General features: G+C 39.3%; 1 protein-coding gene across 1 annotated transcript in view; it reads left to right on the forward strand.

Moving 5' to 3' along the window:
- Positions 1–4,495: 4,495 nt before the first annotated feature.
- LOC122810809 (tyrosine-protein phosphatase non-receptor type substrate 1-like) overlaps positions 4,496–19,559 on the forward strand; it is a 59,084-nt gene continuing 44,020 nt past the window's right edge. Inside the window, exons 1-2 of the mRNA XM_044082370.1 lie at positions 4,496–4,502; positions 6,738–7,079. Coding sequence (XP_043938305.1) covers positions 4,496–4,502; positions 6,738–7,079 — 349 coding nt within the window. The remainder of the gene's footprint in view (positions 4,503–6,737; positions 7,080–19,559) is intronic.

Below are 19,559 nucleotides of genomic sequence, written 5' to 3' on the forward strand. Positions count from 1 at the left end.
CAGGAGGGTCCCCAGGATAGAGCCCTGAGGCACACTGCTCATTACTGGTCTGGATTCGGACATAGATCCCACTACTCGTACTTTGTGGGATCTGTCTGAGAGCCAGTTTGTGATCCATCTTGTGACATAAGGGTTTATGCCCAGGTTGGTGAGTTTATCAATAATACCTGAATGGGGAATGGTGTCAAATGCTTTAGCAAGGTCAAGGTAAGCCATGTGTACCTCCTTTCCCTTATCTATAGCCTAAGTAACTGTCTCAAAGTAGTCCACCAGGTTCAGGAGGCATGATATGCTCTTGACGAAGCCGAACTGTGTGGGGTCAAGTGTTTGGAGGTTCCCAATCTCTCCATTTATGAGTTCCATAATGATTCGCTCCATTGCCTTACAGATCAGACTGGTCAGGCTTATTGGTCAGTAGTTCCCAGGGTCGGTTGTGGGCCCACCCTTGTGCAGTGGAACCACCATTGCTGTGTGCCATTCAATGGCACATATCCTGTCCAGAGGCTGAGACTGAACAGGGTATTCAGATGCGGGGTTAATTCATTTTGGAGCTCGTGTATGACACAGCCCAGGACACCATCTGGTCCCATGGATGCAGTGTTTTTAGCTTTAGATAGAGCCTTATTAACCAACGTATCAGTAATAATTGGGGTTACACAATTCCCTGGAATGGTAATAGGCCCTGTAGGTGGTGAGGGGGGGAGAAATTTGCACTGAACCTGTCAGCCAAGATGTTGGCAATGTCAGTGGGGTCAGTGTATTTTGTTCCATTTTGTACTAGCTCAGAACAGACCTGAGCATTGCCATTTAGGTTTTTGATGTAACCATAGAAGGCCTTATGGTTATCCTTGGCATCCTTGGCAACTTTCTTTTCAAAATTAGCTTTAGTTGACTTGATGATGGCCCTCAATTTCTTACTAATGCTGATCAGGGATGATTTTTCTACTTGAGATTTGGCCTTTTTTTGTATAAGTCTCCTCCTTTTATTGCATAGTTTGCTTATGGCCAGGGTCCACCAGACTGGTTTCTTCTTGCTTGTGGAAGGAGTGTTGGTTTTATTTGGGATAGCATGGTCCATGCAATCCTGAAGATGCATATAGAGTGCCTTGGTGTAGGATTCCACATCCTGGATATCATTATCCTTCTGCAAGGGAATACTAAAGCTTTCCACTTCAGATGCAAGTAGTTTGTTTTGGAAAGTTTTTTTTATGATGGTTTCTTTGAATGGGGAGGTGGAGGGGTGAGGATGTCCAGGATTATCAGTTTGTGGTCTGATCTGACCAGAGAGAGAGTGATAACGGGTGTGGTACAATGGGCATGAAGCCTGTGTAGTGGCTATGGTTGAATAATGACTCCAGTGGCCCAGATGAGTCAAATTTCAAGCTGTGTAGGCGGCATCTTGTAATAGTATCCAGACCTATCAAATCTGTATTCCTCACCTTAGAGAGTGGACCAATGATATGCTCCCATATGATCCTTGGAGGGTTGATATGAGCTGGTATTCCCTGGGAGGGTTAACTGGGAGTGAGTGGGAAGTAAGTTAGTGCTAAATTTGTCATCCAGAAGATTTGCTATATCTCCCAGCTCTGTGAACGTGGCTCCATTTACCAGCAGTTTGGCACACTGTTTTGTGCTGCCTTTTTGGTTTTGGATATAGCTAAGGAAGGCCTTATGGTTATCCTTGGCCTGGGACACTATCTTTACCTCAAAATTTGCTTTGATGGACTTAATTAGTCCTGTTAGGTATCTATTCTGTTTGATAAGATGAAGCCCTGAGTGTTTGTGCTTACAAAGTCTAGTAATCTCTCTGCCTGCAAATGTAGGGTTGTGTAGGAGTCCCAATTTATATACAGGTAATTAATGCTGATCATGATGTCCTTATCTCTTCCCTTTATGTTTGTTTCCTGTCTTCAGCCATGCTCTCAAGGTGAGTTTATGGAGGTAACCAAGTTTGTATCAGCATGACATTACACTTTTTTTTATGTGCTCCTTGTATGCCTCTAATATCACATTATCCTACCCTTGCCTTTCTTTCTTTCTTTCTTTCTTTCTTTCTTTCTTTCTTTCTTTCTTTCTTTCTTTCTCTTTCTTTTGTTTTAGCCACCCTCCCAGAAACACATAACAGAGTCTGTCTGTCCTAATTGTAAGAAGGGGTGAGAGGTGCTAGCAATGTGAATACGTCTTACACTTTCTGTTTTGCAGACCTTAATAACAGCTAAGAAAAATTACTACTATGTACTATGTAAGTCAAATATAAACTAACGTACTACATCCCTGGCCAATGCTCATTGTAGGAATGTGGCCATTCAGGTATTAAAGTAAGCTCTAACCACTCTTCATGCTGATCAAATGTCTTCTAATACAATCATGTCATGGATGAACTATCATTATTAGGCAGCTTTGCATATAGTGAATATGTAAGCTCATTGTTCTATATCAAGTGGCATCATGGTTAAGGTCTTTGTCCCTCATGCATAAGATACAAGGTTCAATCCTGACCATCGACCAATGCCTGTTTGGAGTTTGTATGCACTCCTTGTATGCTTGTGGGGTTCTTCCCTCTTGCAAAAAACATGCTGACTGTTTCCATCTCAATGGAGCTGTGGGAAGTAGCACAGACTCAACATGGCACTCTATACTGGGAAGAGTTGTATAGACCAACCACTTTGCAGCACCTACTGTGGTGCACAGTATCCACAAGATAGGAGAACATGGATCACAGACTGCATGCAGTGGCAGGGATAGCCACTCAACAGTGTAAAATATGGGTCTAGGTGATTCGGTCATGTTGACTAATGTCACCAAATGGACGAGATTATTTGCCAGTGAAAAGTGGGTTAAGGACCTGACCTACTCTGACCTATGCCAGGACTGTCCAGCTAATGGTGGGAGGTTGTTTGTACCCTATTGGCCACAGTGTGTGCCCACCATAAAGCCCAGCAGCCCTGTGTCAATAATTTACTGGTCAGCCGATGTCCAGTTGCCATAGTTCTGTTGAGTGAAATCTGCCAAACATGAATTAAGAATTGCTACACTCAATGTAGAGTCACTGACAGGATGCCGCTTGGAAGTGGATAAGCACAGAGGAGATTGGACAGCCTATGTATCCAAGAGACAAGATGGAAGGGCAGTGCAGCAAAGTCACTTGCCTTGGGATCCAGATTCTACTACTCAGGAGGAGGACAGGCTAGAAAAGGTGTGGGAATTGTGGTGAGACAGAGGATTCAGAAGGCAGTAAGGGATATCATCAGAATTAGTGACAGACTCGTGGCAATCAGACTCCAGCCTAATGATAGGTCAGTATTCAAAATCTCAGCCTATGCCACACAGCAGGAATGTGATAGTAAGGAAAAGAGTGCATTCATATAGCAGTTGCAGGTACTAGATAAAGCAGACAAACACGAATTTGTGTTGATAATTGGGGACCTGAATGTACATATCGGGACAGAGAGAACAGAATAATGAGTACTCCCTGGCTCCGTGTGGGGTGGGAAAACAAGAATAAAGAAGGAGAGTCCATTTTAGACTTCTTTCTGGAATATGAGTTGATAGTGACCACACATAGTGCAGAAAGAAAGACAGTCACAAGATCACATACGAGAGTGGCCAACGTGCAATTTAGGTAGACTTCCTGCAACTCAGATTGACTTTCTCCTAGTAAGGTAAGGGCACTGGGGCAGAATCAATGATTGTAAAGCCTTCTGCAGTGAAACAGTCAGCCCACAGCATAAATGACTGGTTGCCACAATCAGCTGCAAGCAATGGTCAGAGAAGGCAATAAGGTCAACAGAGACAAGGCTGAAGACCTGGAAATTGACTGGAGAGAAAGCGCAACAGTTCAATGAAATACTTAGGGCTGTAGCACCCCAAGAAGAGGAGGAAATAGGTGGAGATGAAGAAGAATGGCAACACCTCAAAACAGCATGTGTGAGGACTACAGAACAGATATGTGGTTGAGCCAGGTATGGAAATAAGGTGCATAAGGAAAGCAGGTCATGGAATGCAGAAGTCCAGAAAGTCATCAAAAGAAAGAAAGAAGGAGTGCAGAAAAAAGTGGGAGATAAAAAAGACAGACGAGGCTAGGAAGGAGTATTAGTTGACTAACAAAGAAGCTAAGAAAGGAGTTGCAGTAGCAAATAACAGGGCACTGGAGACCCTCTAAGAGCTTCTGGAAAGTGACTCAGTAGGTGGCACAAACAAACTATATCAGGTTGCAAGACAAAGACAGAAAGATAAAGAAGATAGTCAGACATCCTCCATAAGGGATGCCAGCAACAACCTCCTCAGCAGTCCACAGGACAGTAAGGGCAGATGGAGGGAGTACTTCCAGCAGCTTCTGAATGAAGAAACTCCCACAGAAGATGTACTGCCCCAGACACAGCCTATGATGAGAGAAGAAGAAGACCCCACCCTAAAAAATGTAAGAATATCACTGAAGCAAATGAAGTCAGGGAAAGCAGAAGGTTCAGATGAGGTCACAGCAGGTATGATAAAGATGACAGGTGAGATATAGGAGAAATGACTGCTAAAGGTACTCATAGCAGTGTGGAGACAATGGCATATCCCAGATGACTGGAGAATGAGTGTACTAGTGCCAATGTACAAGAATAAATGGAACATCCACAACTGTGGGCAGTACAGAAGTATCAAACGCCTGTCACACAGCATGACAGTTCTGGAGAGGGTGATTAATAAATGGATACATAGAGTAGATAGGAGCTGAGCAGTTCAGATTCAGATCAGGATGTAGCCCCACTGACCCGATGTTTGCATTGAGGCAGATAGTTGAGAAGACACTAGAGATCAGGAAAGAGTCCAACAGGGCATTCCTAGACTTGGAGAAAGCAGCTGACAAGGTCCCAAGAAAGCTGATTTTGGCAGTACTGAAGTGGTTCAAAGCCCCAGAAACATTGACAGAATTAGTGCAGCCTGTGTACAAGAACCCAATGACTGAAGTATGAACAGTGTTCAGTCTTACAGAAGGGTTCCCAGTGGGCGTGCACCAGGGTTCAGCTCTGAGCTCACTGCTGTTCATACTGGTGATAGACTACATTAGCAAAACTGAAGGCACATGCAATGAAATTAAGTACAGATAAGACAGCGATAATGGCAGCAGATTGGGAAAATCAGAAGAAGTTGAGAACTGATGCAGAACGGGATATAATGGAACAAGTTAACAGCTTCAAGTATCTGGGAGGGATGGTTGAGGAGAAGGGAAGTCTGAATGAAGAGGTCAAAGCTAGAATCAGAGGGGCTGCAGCCAAATGGCATACAGTGTTAAGTGTAGTGTATGACAGAAGAATGCCAAAGAAGCTGAAAAGTACGGTGTACAAAACAGTCATCTGACCACAATTACTGTACGGTACAGAAACCTAGGCAGAAAAAGCAAAGTAGATGAGAACATTAGAAGTGATGGAAATGAAGTGCCTGAGAATGGTGGTAGGATGCGCACTGTGGGGCAGATTAAGAAATGAGGACATAAGAGCAGAAGTCAAAGTAGCTCCAATTGCAGAAAAGATAAAAGAAAACAAATGATGGTAGTTCAGGCATGTGTGTAGAAAACAGAAGACAATCTGGTGAAGAAGATTTCGGACAGACAGGAAGAAGATGAAAGGAAATGAGAGCATCCAGTGAAGAGGTGGATGGATTGTGTGAAAGAAGGTCTGTGACAGTCAGGCATGAGTGTTAAAGAAGACAGGAGTGTGGCACTGAATTGAGAGAGATGGTGACGGTTAATACTACACCATGACCCCATCTAGAAAATGGGAAGAAGGGGGTTGATGATGATGATGATGATGATGGTGATGATGTTCTGTATCAGTTCAATTGTTTCTTCACAAGACTGAGACACATCTCCCATGAAACTTGCCATTTGACATTATCTGCTACAGAAAATATTCACTTTAACTGGGATGCGATGTAACATTAGACAATATGCAGTGACAGATTATTATATAAAATTTAATCTTCCTTGTGTTGCCATCACTTATTCTTAAAGGTGTCTGTTGTTATATAAATAGATAGACAGATAGATAGACAGATAGATAGATAGATAGATAGATAGATAGATAGATAGACAGACAGATAGATAGATAGATATGCTCACATGCATATATACACGTGTGTGCATGTGTGTGTGTGTGTGTGTGTGTGTGTGTGTGTGTGTGTGTGTGTGTGTGTGTATAAATATGCAATGATGCGATATTTGAAATATTTCGGAATTGTGGTATCAGAGTCAAAGTCATCAAATGATATTTGAAGTATTTGACAAACACAGAATTATAACAGAAATTAAATGTTGCAATTGCTCCATTTTTTTTACTTTAGTCTTTCATATCATATTTGATTCATAATAAAATTGCTTATTTTCACAGATGACATGTGGACTTTTCTGAGTTACATAAATTGTTCACCATTCCACAGTAACCATTTGGAGACTGATAGGACCACACTAAGGCAGACATAATACAGCTCATCTGTCACTAACTGCATTTGTTCACAAGGTACATCTGCAGTTATGTGTTACATCACAGTCAGCAGACATTTTGTTAAACATAGTTTTTATCTGACCATTTATGTGTGCACCCCAGCTCTCTATACCTGATTTCTTACCCTCCCATCATTATTTAAGCTTACTGTCTTGATTATTGAAAAACTAGAAAAGAATGGTTAATATCTTTCTTTCACAAGAAAACTTGGATTATAAACTTTTACATCTTATTCTTTATTTCTTTCAGGCACTTCTGGAATGACAATATACCAGACCCCATCTATTACTGTCATAGAAGGGAACACTACCATAATGAACTGCACTTTGTCAGAAGAATCTCTTGGACCTGTCCGATGGTACAAGTGGAACAATCAGCAGCAGCAGCTCCTGTACTCACAGTCTGAAAGTGAGAAACCAGACCCACGAGTGAGTAGGACTGTAAAGGAAGGCCCTACAAGAGAGACTGATCATTCTATAACATTTACACTTATTCGCTTGGAAGATGCTGGGGTGTATTACTGTGTGAAGTTCAAATCTGACAAGGTAACTGTGGCTGCAAATGGATCAGGAACACACCTTTATGTGAACAGTAAGTAAAAAAGTCATTAATGAAGGAATTATATGGAATAAAAAATATGTATGTGTGTTATCAATACACGTTAGCAATATGTGGGTTCATAAGCTTGCAGTATGTGTACAAAAAAATGTATGATGGCAAAAATGCTGTACACTTCGCTTTAGTCTACATAGCATGTTTTATTATCAAGGTCTTTCTGTATAGAAAAAAGAAACTTAAATACCTAATGCAACAATCAAACAAAACTACTGCATAAGATGACAGCACAACCCGACACAAAGGCAAAATATACAACCAGCCTGGTCATATGTGTACGTAATAATAGAACAAGGGGATGTTTCCTGAAGAAGGTTGACATAATGGTTAAGATATTTACCTTTCAGACAGAAGGTGCAAGATTTGATTCTCACATGGGGTAGTTAGCTAGGCTTAAAAAGGCTCACGGGGTAGTTAGCCTAGTACTGAACTATGAACATTGCATTTCAGGTGGGGTTGGCATATTGGTTAAGGTCTTTACCTCACAGATACAAAGTACAGGGTGTGATTCTAACATCTGTCTATTCACTAGACTTGTAATAGTCTTTAGGCTAATAGTTTAAAGTGTTTATTTGAGATGCATGGCTAGGCTTAAAAGACCCTTGTGGTTGTTAGCCCTATGAACCTATGAGTAATATGAGTCTTGCAGTTACTAGTTATGCCAGTAAATAAAGTTCAGCTCAGCAGTACAGTGTTAGGCCTGAGCACAGCAGTTTAAAAAATTAAGCAAAAAAACAAAAACGAAAAAAACAGAACAGAAAGAACTCTAAAAAGGAAATGCAGGACTGTGTAATAGGAAACACACCCTGTATAAATGTAGGATTGTGAAACAGGAAACACACCTTGTATAAATGTAGGACTGTGTAACAGGAAACACACCTTGTATAAATGTAGGACTGTGTAACAAGAAACACACCTTCTATATATGTAGGACTGTGTAACAGGAAAAACACCCTGTATAAATGTAGGACTGTGTAGCAAGAAACACACCCTGTATAAATGTAGGACTGTGTAACAGGAAACACACCCTGCATAAATGTAGGACTGTGTAACAGGAAACACATCTTATATAAATGTAGGATGTGTAACAGAAAACACACCTTGTATAAATGTAGGACTGTGTAGCAGGAAACAACCCTGCATAAATGTAGGACTGTGAAACAGAAAATACATCCTGTATAAATATACAACTGTGTAACAGGAAACACACCTTGTATAAATGTAGGACTGTGTAATAGGAAAAACACCCTATATAAATGTGGGACTGTGTAACAGGAAACACACCTTATATAAATGTAGGACTGTGTAACAGGAAAAACACCTTGTTTAAATGTAGGACTGTGTAACAGGAAACACACCCTGTATAAATATAGGACCGTGAAATAGGAAACACACCCATGACAAATTCAGAACTGTAATAGGAAACACACCCTTTATAAATGTAGGACTGTAAAACAGGAAACACACCTTGTATAAATGTAGGACTGTGTAACAGGAAACACACCATGTATAAATGTAGGACAGTGTAACAAGAAACACCTTGTATAAACGTAGGAATAGGACTGTGTAACAGGAAGCACACATTGTATAAATGTAGGACTGTGTAACAGGAAACACACCCTGTATACATATAGGACTGTGTAACAGGAAACACACCTTGTATAAATGTAGGACTGTGTAACAGGAAACGCATCTTGTATAAATGTATGACTGTGTAATAGAAAACACACCCTGTATAAATGTAGGACTGTGTAATAGGAAACACACCCCGTATAAATATAGGACTGTGAAATAGGAAACACACCCATGACAAATTCAAAACTGTGTAATAGGAAACACACCCTGTATAAATGTAGGACTGTGTAGCAGGAAACAACCCTGCATAAATTTAGGACTGTGAAACAGAAAATACATCCTGTATAAATGTACAACTGTGTAACAGGAAACACACCTTGTATAAATGTAGGACTGTGTAATAGGAAAAACACCCTATATAAATGTGGGACTGTGTAACAGGAAACACACCTTATATAAATGTAGGACTGTGTAACAGGAAAAACAACTTGTTTAAATGTAGGACTGTGTAACAGGAAACACACCCTGTATAAATATAGGACTGTGAAATAGGAAACACACCCATGACAAATTCAGAACTGTGTAATAGGAAACACACCCTTTATAAATGTAGGACTGTAAAACAGGAAACACACCTTGTATAAATGTAGGACTGTGTAACAGGAAACACACCATGTATAAATGTAGGACAGTGTAACAAGAAACACCTTGTATAAACGTAGGAATAGGACTGTGTAACAGGAAGCACACATTGTATAACTGTAGGGCTGTGTAACAGGAAACACACCCTGTATACATATAGGACTGTGTAACAGGAAACACACCTTGCATAAATGTAGGACTGTGTAACAGGAAACGCATCTTGTATAAATGTATGACTGTGTAATAGAAAACACACCCTGTATAAATGTAGGACTGTGTAATAGGAAACACACCCTGTATAAATATAGGACTGTGAAATAGGAAACACACCCATGACAAATTCAGAACTGTGTAATAGGAAACACACCCTGTATAAATGTAGGACTGTGTAACAGGAAACACACCTTGTATAAATGTAGGCCTATGTAACAGGAAACACACCTTGTATAAATGCAGGACTATGTAACAGGAAACACACCCTGTATAAATATAGGACTGTGAAATAGGAAACACACCCATGATAAATTCAGGACTGTGTAACTGGAAACACACCTTGTATAAATGTAGGACTGTGTAATAGGAAAAACACCCTGTATAGATGTAGGACTGTGTCACAGGAAACACAACTTGTATAAATGCAGGATATGCAATAGGAAACACACCTTGTATAAATGTAGGATTGCATTACAGGAAACACAACCTGTATAAATGTAGGATGTGTAACAGAAAACACACCTTGTATAAATGTAGGACTGTGTAACAGGAAACACACCATGTATAAATGTAGGACTGTGAAACAGGAAAGACACATTGTATAAATGTAGGAATGTGTAACAGGAAACACACCTTGTATAAATGTAGGACTGTGTAACAAGAAACACACCTTGTATAAATGTACGATTGTGTAACAGGAAACACATCTTGCATAAATGTAGGACTGTGTAACATGAAACCCACCATGCATGAATGTAGGACTGTGTAACAGGAAACACACCCTGTATAAATGTAGGATGTGTAACAGGAAACACACCCTGTATAAATGTAGGACTATGTAACAGAAAACACACCTTGTATAAATGTAGGCCTGTGTAACAGGAAACACACCTTGTATAAATGTAGAACTGTGTAACAGGAAACACAGCCTGTATAAATGTAGGACTGTGTAATAGGAAACACACCCTGTATAAATATAGGACTGTGAAATAGGAAACACACCCATGATAAATTCAGGACTGTGTAACAGGTAACACACCTTGTATAAATGTAGGATGTGTAACAAGAAACACACCTTGTATAAATATACGATTGTGTAACAGGAAACACATCTTGCATAAATGTAGGACTGTGTAACAGGAAACACACCCTGCATAAATGTAGGATTGTGTAACAGGAAACACACCCTGTATAAATGTAGGATGTGTAACAGGAAACACACCCTGCATAAATGTAGGACTCTGTAACAGAAAACACACCTTGTATAAATGTAGGCCTGTGTAACAGGAAACACACCTTGTATAAATGTGGGAGTGTGTAACAGGAAACACACCCTGTATAAATGTTGGACCGTGTAATAGGAAACACACCCTGTATAAATATAGGACTGTGAAATAGGAAACGCACCCATGATAAATTCAGGACTGTGTAACAGGAAACACACCTTGCATAAATGTAGGACTGTGTAACAGGAAACACACCCTGTATAAATGTAGGACTGTGTAATAGGAAACACACCCTGTATAAATGTAGGATGTGTAACAGGAAACGCACCCTGTATAAATGTAGGACTGTGTAACAGGAAACACTCCTTGTATAAATGTAGGCCTGTGTAACAGGAAACACACCTTGTATAAATGTAGAATGTGTAACAGAAAACACACCTTGTATAAATGTAGGACTATGTAACAGGAAACACACCCTGTATAAATGTAGGACTGTGAAACAGGAAATACACCTTGCATAAAAGTAGGTCTGTTTAACAGGAAACACACCTTGTATAAATGTAGGACTGTGTAACAGGAAACATGCCTTGTGTAAACATAGGACAGTGTAATAAGAAACACACCATGTATAAATGTAGGACTGTGTAACAGGAAACACACCCATGATAAATTCAGGACTGTGTAACAGGAAACACACCTTGTATAAATGTAGGATGTGTAACAGAAAACACCTTATATATATGTAGGATTGTGTAACAGGAAACACACCCTGTATAAATGTAGGACTGTGAAACTGAAAACACATCTTGTATAAATGTAGGACTGTGTAACAGGAAATACACCTTGTGTAAATGTAGGACTGTGTAACAAGAAACACACTTTGTATAAATGTATGACTGTGTAACAGGACACACACCTTGTATAAATGTCGGACTGTGTAACAGGAAACACACCCTGTATAAACGTAGAACTGTGTAACAGGAAACACACCTTGTATAAATGGACTGTGTAACAGGAAACACACCCATGTAAAAATGTAGGATTGTGCAATATGAAACACACCCTGTATAAATATAGGACTGTGTAATAGGAAACACAGCCTGTATAAATGTAGAACTGCGGTGGTGGTGCTGCGGTAGCCTTGTCGCCTCACAGTAAGATGCTGTCTAGTTTGATTCTCAGCTAGAGTATCTTCTGCGTGGAGACATGCGTGAATGGGCGTACCTTCATGGAAGGTTGTGCGTCAGAGCTGACAACTCGGTACGTAAAAATCTACTGCCAATCATTAGCGGACCGGAGTTCCGCTGTGGCGACCCCTAACCGGGAAAAGCCGAAAGACACAACAACAACCCTGTATAAATGTAGGACTGTGCAACATGAAACGCACCTTGTATAAATGCAAGATGTGTAACAGGAAACACACCTTGTATAAATGTAGGACTGTGTAACAGGAAACACACCTTGTATAAATGTAGGACAGTGTAACGGGAAACACCCCCTGTATAAATGTAGGCCTGTATAACAGGAAACACACCCTGAATAAATGTAGGACTGTGTAACAGGAAACACACCCTGTATAAATGTAGGATGTGTAACAGGAAACACACCCTGTATAAATGTAGGACTGTATAACAGGAAACACACCCTGTATAAATGTAGGACTGTGTAACAGAAAACACACCCTGTATAAATGTAGGATGTGTAACAGGAAACACACCCTGTATAAATGTAGGACTGTGAAACAGAAAACACACCTTGTATAAATGTAGGACAGTGTAACGGGAAAAACCCCCTGTATAAAAGTAGGATGTGTAACATTAAACACACCCTGTATAAATGTAGGACTGTATAACAGGAAACACACCCTGCATAAATGTAGGACTGTGTAACAGAAAACACACCCTGTATAATGTAGGATGTGTAACAGGAAACACACCCTGTATAAATGTAGGACTGTGAAAGAGGAAACACACCTTGTATAAATGTACGACTCTGTCACAGGAAACACACCTTATATAAATGAAGGACTGTGTAACAGGAAATACATCCTTTATAAATGTAGGACTGTGTAACAGGAAACACACCTTGTATAAATGTAGGACTGTATAACAAGAAACACACCTTGTATAAATGTAGGACTGTGTAACAGGAAACACACCTTTTATAAATGTAGGATGTGTAACATGCTGACACTGATCATTTTGCATCATTGAAGAAGAGCTGATGTCATTTACCTGCTTCAAACATACAAAATGAAAATGCTACTAGCAACTTTGCAAGAAATAGAGCAGTGTAAATATATATATATAAAAACCTAGGCGACAGACAAAGCTACCATTTAAGGCAAAGAAAAGAACATCAGAAAAGGCAAAAAGCCGCAAGTATATAAAAACCAGTTTACTATCAAATGACTGAAAATCAAAGGACAGAATCCCAAAAAGACTGAAAATTCAAAATATTGAATACATTTTTAATGCATGGGGCAAGTCCCCTGCTCCCCTCATGTGGGGGGGGGGGCTCCTCCCTCCACACCCCCTGCTAAATATATATGTATATACCAACTCCAAGATCACACAACAGTATTGAAAGGGCAAATTCCATCATTCAATATTTTGAATTTTCAGTCGTTTTGGGATTCAGTCTTTTGATTTTCTCCCATTTGATAGTAAACCATAAAAACAGTGCTAATATTATTTTACCACAACTTCCCTTTTATTTACTACATTTTTTATAACTGGGCTAGCCATGGAACAACTCATGACAGGAGAATCAAGCATCTTCACAACAAATTAGTGTAATATCTAGGCATCAGAGATTCTGCCGACTTTGGCCTTCCAGTGTCTCAAGCCAGTGGGCTCAGGTATCCCACTCATTGTAAAAAACCTTAGCAAAGCTGTATGTGAGAAATGCTGTGTTCTCAGAATTTCAAAACAAACAAAACTGCAAGAAAATGTTATACTGACATAGTCATTGCTATAGAGGTGTCAGTATGTCTCCACAAACAGTATTGATAATGCTTAAATGACAATTAGTCAGTGCTTGCATGTTAAGGACTGTAAAGAGCAGGTAGGATAGTTCTTTGGTGCAGTTTGGCAAAATTTTAACATAGCATTTAGGAAAGTTATATTATGTAGATGCATATTTTTCTTTGCTGATCTTGGAGACTTTGTCAAGCATAAATTATCGTCTATGAACTATATAACATGGAACAGTTTTAGCTCTTTGCTACAGCTTGGGAATGATGTATAATACAGAAAGAAGTTGTCCAGTAGCTACATAACAGCTCTTTGCTTAGTCTGAAGACCTGATGATAAATGGTTTGTATACTGAACACTCCTTGTCCAGTAACATCCAGCTGAGCGGTGTATCTAGTTCTTGGTCCAAATAGGACATATTAGGTTTCACATCAGGTTTATACAGTTGTCTGATGATTCTGGGGTATAAGGCATTCATTGTAAGGAAAATTGTTAGGAGCCAGTGACTCTGACCATCAGTCATTAAGCACAGCTAGTTGGAGGGACAAGCACAGATGGGTCTGGTGTGCTGATACCACTTCAACATTTCAATGCCTCCTTCAGGAAATTTTGGCTACAGTTTAGTTAGTGGCATCCTTCACCATCTTCCAATGCATCTTTATGTACATATCTCACCATTATTTAGCCCCCAAATGTAGACATGTTGGATCCCCTTCACTTGCACTAAGGAACTATCTGATACTAAATGTCTTGGGTTACCATTGACTCTCATGCTCATTTTCAACCAGTGAAGCATAAAAAAACTACCTCCAGAATGAATTTCCTAACTTTGCATGGGAAATTGAGACCAAGAAATGAACAGTTTTGGCTTGAACCTGGAACCCTAGAAACAATGGCAATGTTACTGTTACTTTAGCATAAAGTATTCACATATTTGGTAGGCTGACTCCTCTTTCACTGAATGATAGTGTTAAAATATTTAAACTGACATCTACTAGTTTTTCATTTCAGCTGATCATTGCACTTTTCAATTGTTTAAACCACTAATCAGTTAACCATTATGACAACTTATACTAAAAGGTACACAGTTCTGGAAAAGTATTCAGTTTTGATAACATTAATTCTGCAGAAAGAAAGAAATCCACTTGCATCAAGAGCAGCAACTAGTGATGGCTTTTATATAACAGAATACAAGGTTCATAACTTCTGTTTTTATTTTTATTTTCCTGTTTAAGTACCACAAGTTTCTTAACATTTTTTGAACATTCATTCTACCCAAAATGAAAACACTCTGTACCTCTGTTTTATAAGATCATCATAAAATTTGAACTGCACACCCGTCATGCATAGATTTGAATAACTTGCTTAGCAACGGGGAATCACCTCACTTGTGACATGTATGCCAACATGAACAAGCCTTCTGCACACACACACACACACACACACACACACACACACACATATATATATATATATATATATATATATATATATATATATATATATATTGGTCTACTTTGATTCACTGAAAACTCATTTCACTGAATTTCAAAACACTGACACCAAATCGCTGAAAGCTCAAGTCACTGAAAACTCATTTCTCTGAAGCACATTTCACTGAATGTAAGTACTGTTGGGCAAATAAAATGTATATGCCCTTTTCCTCGCTGTAGTGTTATCCTGGAGTTAGTATATATGGTCAGGGGGTGAGGAGGCATAGACCCGCGCCTACTTTTGGTTTTATATTCTTAGCTTTCAGTGAAATTAAACTCATAAATATAAAAGTTAAGTAGGTGGGCGGCTACGTCATAAACATCCCCCAATTTATGGGGCTATGCAACCCCCTGTGTGGGGCTGCACCCCTCCACCCCCTGCTAACTTTATATTCTAACTCCAAGATCGCACTTCAGTGAGGATAGGGATGAATTTCCCACACCACACTGTACTTCGATCTCTTTCAATACTTCAAGCTTATATCAGCAAATGTGCTATGCATATGCTGATACAAACTTTCACACAAGGGGATGTTTGGGAAGATAGAAATTCAAACATCCATGTTTTGAGTTTCCATCTGTGAAATAGTTCCACCTTTTGATTATATATATATATATATATATATATATATATATATATATATATATATATATATATATATATGTATACAGAGAGAGAGTTTTGTAAACATGTTTATTGATAGACAATATAGACAGTATGTATATATTGTTCTGATTAGAAAATAGTTGAACAATATGAAATTATAAACAGATGAGTATAAACAGACTCCTTATTTAAATGTCAGCACACGTAACATCAAGTGTTGGACAAACTGAAAAAAAAACGCTGAAGCTACTGGGGTAGAGGAAATCTTGAAGATCGTTCTTATTCATTAAACTTGTTTTTTCAAGTGGGTAAGCCCCTACATCCCCAATGTGGGTTAGAGCCCCCACCCATGAAATTATGCATACCAACTCTGAGATCCCCATGTATTGGAGAAAAGGGAATATTCTGGGAAAGAGCCATCTCAGACTTGGTGTATGCACGTCTGTTTTTTTGGACATTCAGTCTCTGTATTTTGAGACTTGATCATTGAGTCTAGACATTTCAAATAGTTACCATATATGCAGGGCTGGCCTTAGGTTAACTGGTACTCTAAGCAAAAGGCTTCCATGCTGCCAATCCCCCACACATCACCCAGTGCCCCCAACCAGGCATGCTCACACTATCCACATTACACAAGCTACAGCAACCCCCTATCTACATCTCTGATGAAGGATGGCTGTAGATAGTTGGGGTTCAGTTTGCATTTACTTCTCAGAAAAAGGCATAAAAGCATCCCAGAATTTCCAGGCCTTTAGTCACTACTAAGACCATTTCAGTATCTACTTATATAGCCTTAGTATGTGCAGGCCACCAGCCCCTGATACAGCCTTGGTATGTGCAGGCTACCAGACCCCCTGATACAGCCTTGTTATGTGCAGGCCACCTGCCCCCTGATACAGCCTTGGTGTCTGCAGCCCAACAGCCCCTCAACTGAGCCTTGGTATGTGCAGGTGACCAGTCCTCCTGATACAGCCTTTGTATTTGCAGGCCACCAGCTCACCCTGATACAGCCTTGGTATGTGCAGGCCACCAGACCCCTGAAGCTCTGAAGGTCTGGATATTCTGTGATGGATTTACACTCCCACCCTCCATTTTTTTGAGAAATGACTGAGATATGAGCAGGTGATATGAGGATCAGTTACTTTAAGCCTGGCAACCCCCACCATGCAGCTATAGTCACATCTACATACAATTCAGATATTGGCTTGGGTTAAAAAGAGGATGGCCATGTAGTGCATTTCATCTTTGCTCCAAACAGTTGTCACAAATTAAAATATTCCAAGTTGCTTCACACAAATCACACTAGTTTTTCATAGTCAGAATAATAAGTAAACAACAGCTTGAAGCTTGTCATTTCATGCTATACAGAGCCCAGTGATTATATCTACTCTGTCTGTGCATATCAGGTATCAAGTTAAGTAGTTTATCATATTTCTTACAAATGCACACTAGTCCTTCAAAGCCAGATAGTAGTGACTGCTTAAAAATGAGCAAATGACAAGAGCATCAGTTACTTTCATCCAGCCATCCCCAAACCCATAGCTCTCAACCACTTACCTCTAGAATCAGGGACAAATAAAAAAAAACATGGGAACACATTTTAAAATATTAGTACTATTAGTATGAGGAAGTGACAGAAAAAGAGAAAGTGAAATAACAACCCCAGCACCATAACTTGCAACCTCTTTCCTCCCGAATCATGGACAAACACAATAAATAAATAAATAAAATAATCAGAGAAACATTTTAAAATTTTAGTACCATTAACATGAGGACATGACAGAATAACAGAATGTGAAATGACAGCCCTAACCTCTTAGCTCTCAACCTCTTATCTCCAGAAGCACATATTTATTACTATTAACATGAGGAGTTGACCAAATAAAACATATGAAATAGCATACATTTTCTGAAGCAAAAGAAGTCTATAACTCTAATTACTGTCATTATTAATTAGGTGCAATCCACCACCTTTTATTCCCAAAGGATTTGTGAGCCAAAGTTACGGACAGTTGGGATATATGCCCAACCCGAACCATCAGTTATCACCATGAGGACTGATGCCACATAATAAATATCACCATAGCTTGTCCAAAGTATTCCAGGCTACTCCACACAAATCACTATAAATAATCCACAAAATATCTAGCTGATCACTGCCTACATCACACAAATCACTAAAAATATTGCAAAAAAAAATATTTAGTTGATTATACCAGTGTTACAGGGGAAAAATAATAATAATTCTTACCTCACTATTTCTGTTTTGCACCATTCCTTAACTACCACCACTCCTAGACTGAACATCTAATTAGTAAAGCCAGACAGTAGTGTCCAGTGGTTTATTAAAAAAAAAATCACATCAATGCAGACGCTCAGTGTGGAGAGTGCCAACACTTCTTACGATTAATTTAAACATTGTGAGGTCTCTGCTCAGTGACCTTGCAATGCCCAAGTCTAATGTGACATTGCTTAACTTGACTTGAATGATCAAGTTTAAGGAAAGCAGCTTCCCCCTGGGGTGCTAGTCACTCTGAGTGGCAGGTGCATCTTGTTGGAGCAGGGCACCACATTTTACTTATCTATTTTTTAGAGCAACTATATGACATATTTTGTTGCTCTCAAAAATAAATAAAAGAATTAAAAAGGGCTCCCTTCCAGCCTTTCAAAACAGAGTACCCTAGGTGGTTGCCTAGTTTGCCTATGCAAAAGGCCAGTCCTGAGTGCAAACAACTTTGAAAGCTTTGGTTTACTGCCTTACCAGGCATGTTTCCCTGGCCTCTAACAGGCTATTATTCACGGGTAGTGAGGAGGGCATGAGCTGGCCAGAATCACAGGAAGTGATGCATGTGATGTCATATTCACTCCAGCCAATTAGGGATGACCAATTAATTCAAAATTCTCCTCCCTTGAATCTTTCTTCCTTCTCAAAGGGCAGTGGTGATCTCATCATGTAAAAGGCCGTTATCGCTTTGTCTCACTGTAGAAGGAAGATCCACCTGTATCAATGGCTATGGCAAGAGTTCACTATCCCCTGCCCTTCAGGAAAGGTGGAAGAGAGAACAGAATGAAGACGTTAATAGGTGATCATGGCAGATATGAGTGGCTGACAGTATCTTGGACTAAAAAAAAATCAGCTTATACTGAGACACTGCTGATCCAGTCAGGTCACCGGCATTCAAAGCAGCAAGCAGCTTCTATGGTCTGTAGCCAGTTAAGAAAGTGACCTTCTAGACAGCTAAGTTATACCATAAAAAGGCATTTTGGACATCTGTTAGCATAAGTTGTTCATTTATTTATTAGATCCGCCAAAAGCACCCATCCTGCCACATTTCATGTACCATTGGGCATGAGACACACACAACCCAGATTAAAACTTTTTCTTGTGTATTTCACTACTAAAATAAGAGCTGCCTATATATATATATATATATATATATATATATATATATATATATATATCTATACTATCTATCTATATATATATATATATATATATATATATATATATATACACACACACACACACACACACACACATATATATATATATATATATATATATATATATATATATATATATATATATATACACACACACACACACACACACACGCGCGCGCACACACACACACACACACACACACACACACACACACACACATACACACACACATACACGCATATATAGCTTCCATTTAAAAACAAAATACTGTGAATGGGTA

Source organism: Protopterus annectens, chromosome 9.part0 (assembly GCF_019279795.1).
Source record: "Protopterus annectens isolate FY-2018-M chromosome 9.part0, PAN1.0, whole genome shotgun sequence".
Lineage (NCBI taxonomy): Eukaryota > Metazoa > Chordata > Ceratodontiformes > Protopteridae > Protopterus > Protopterus annectens.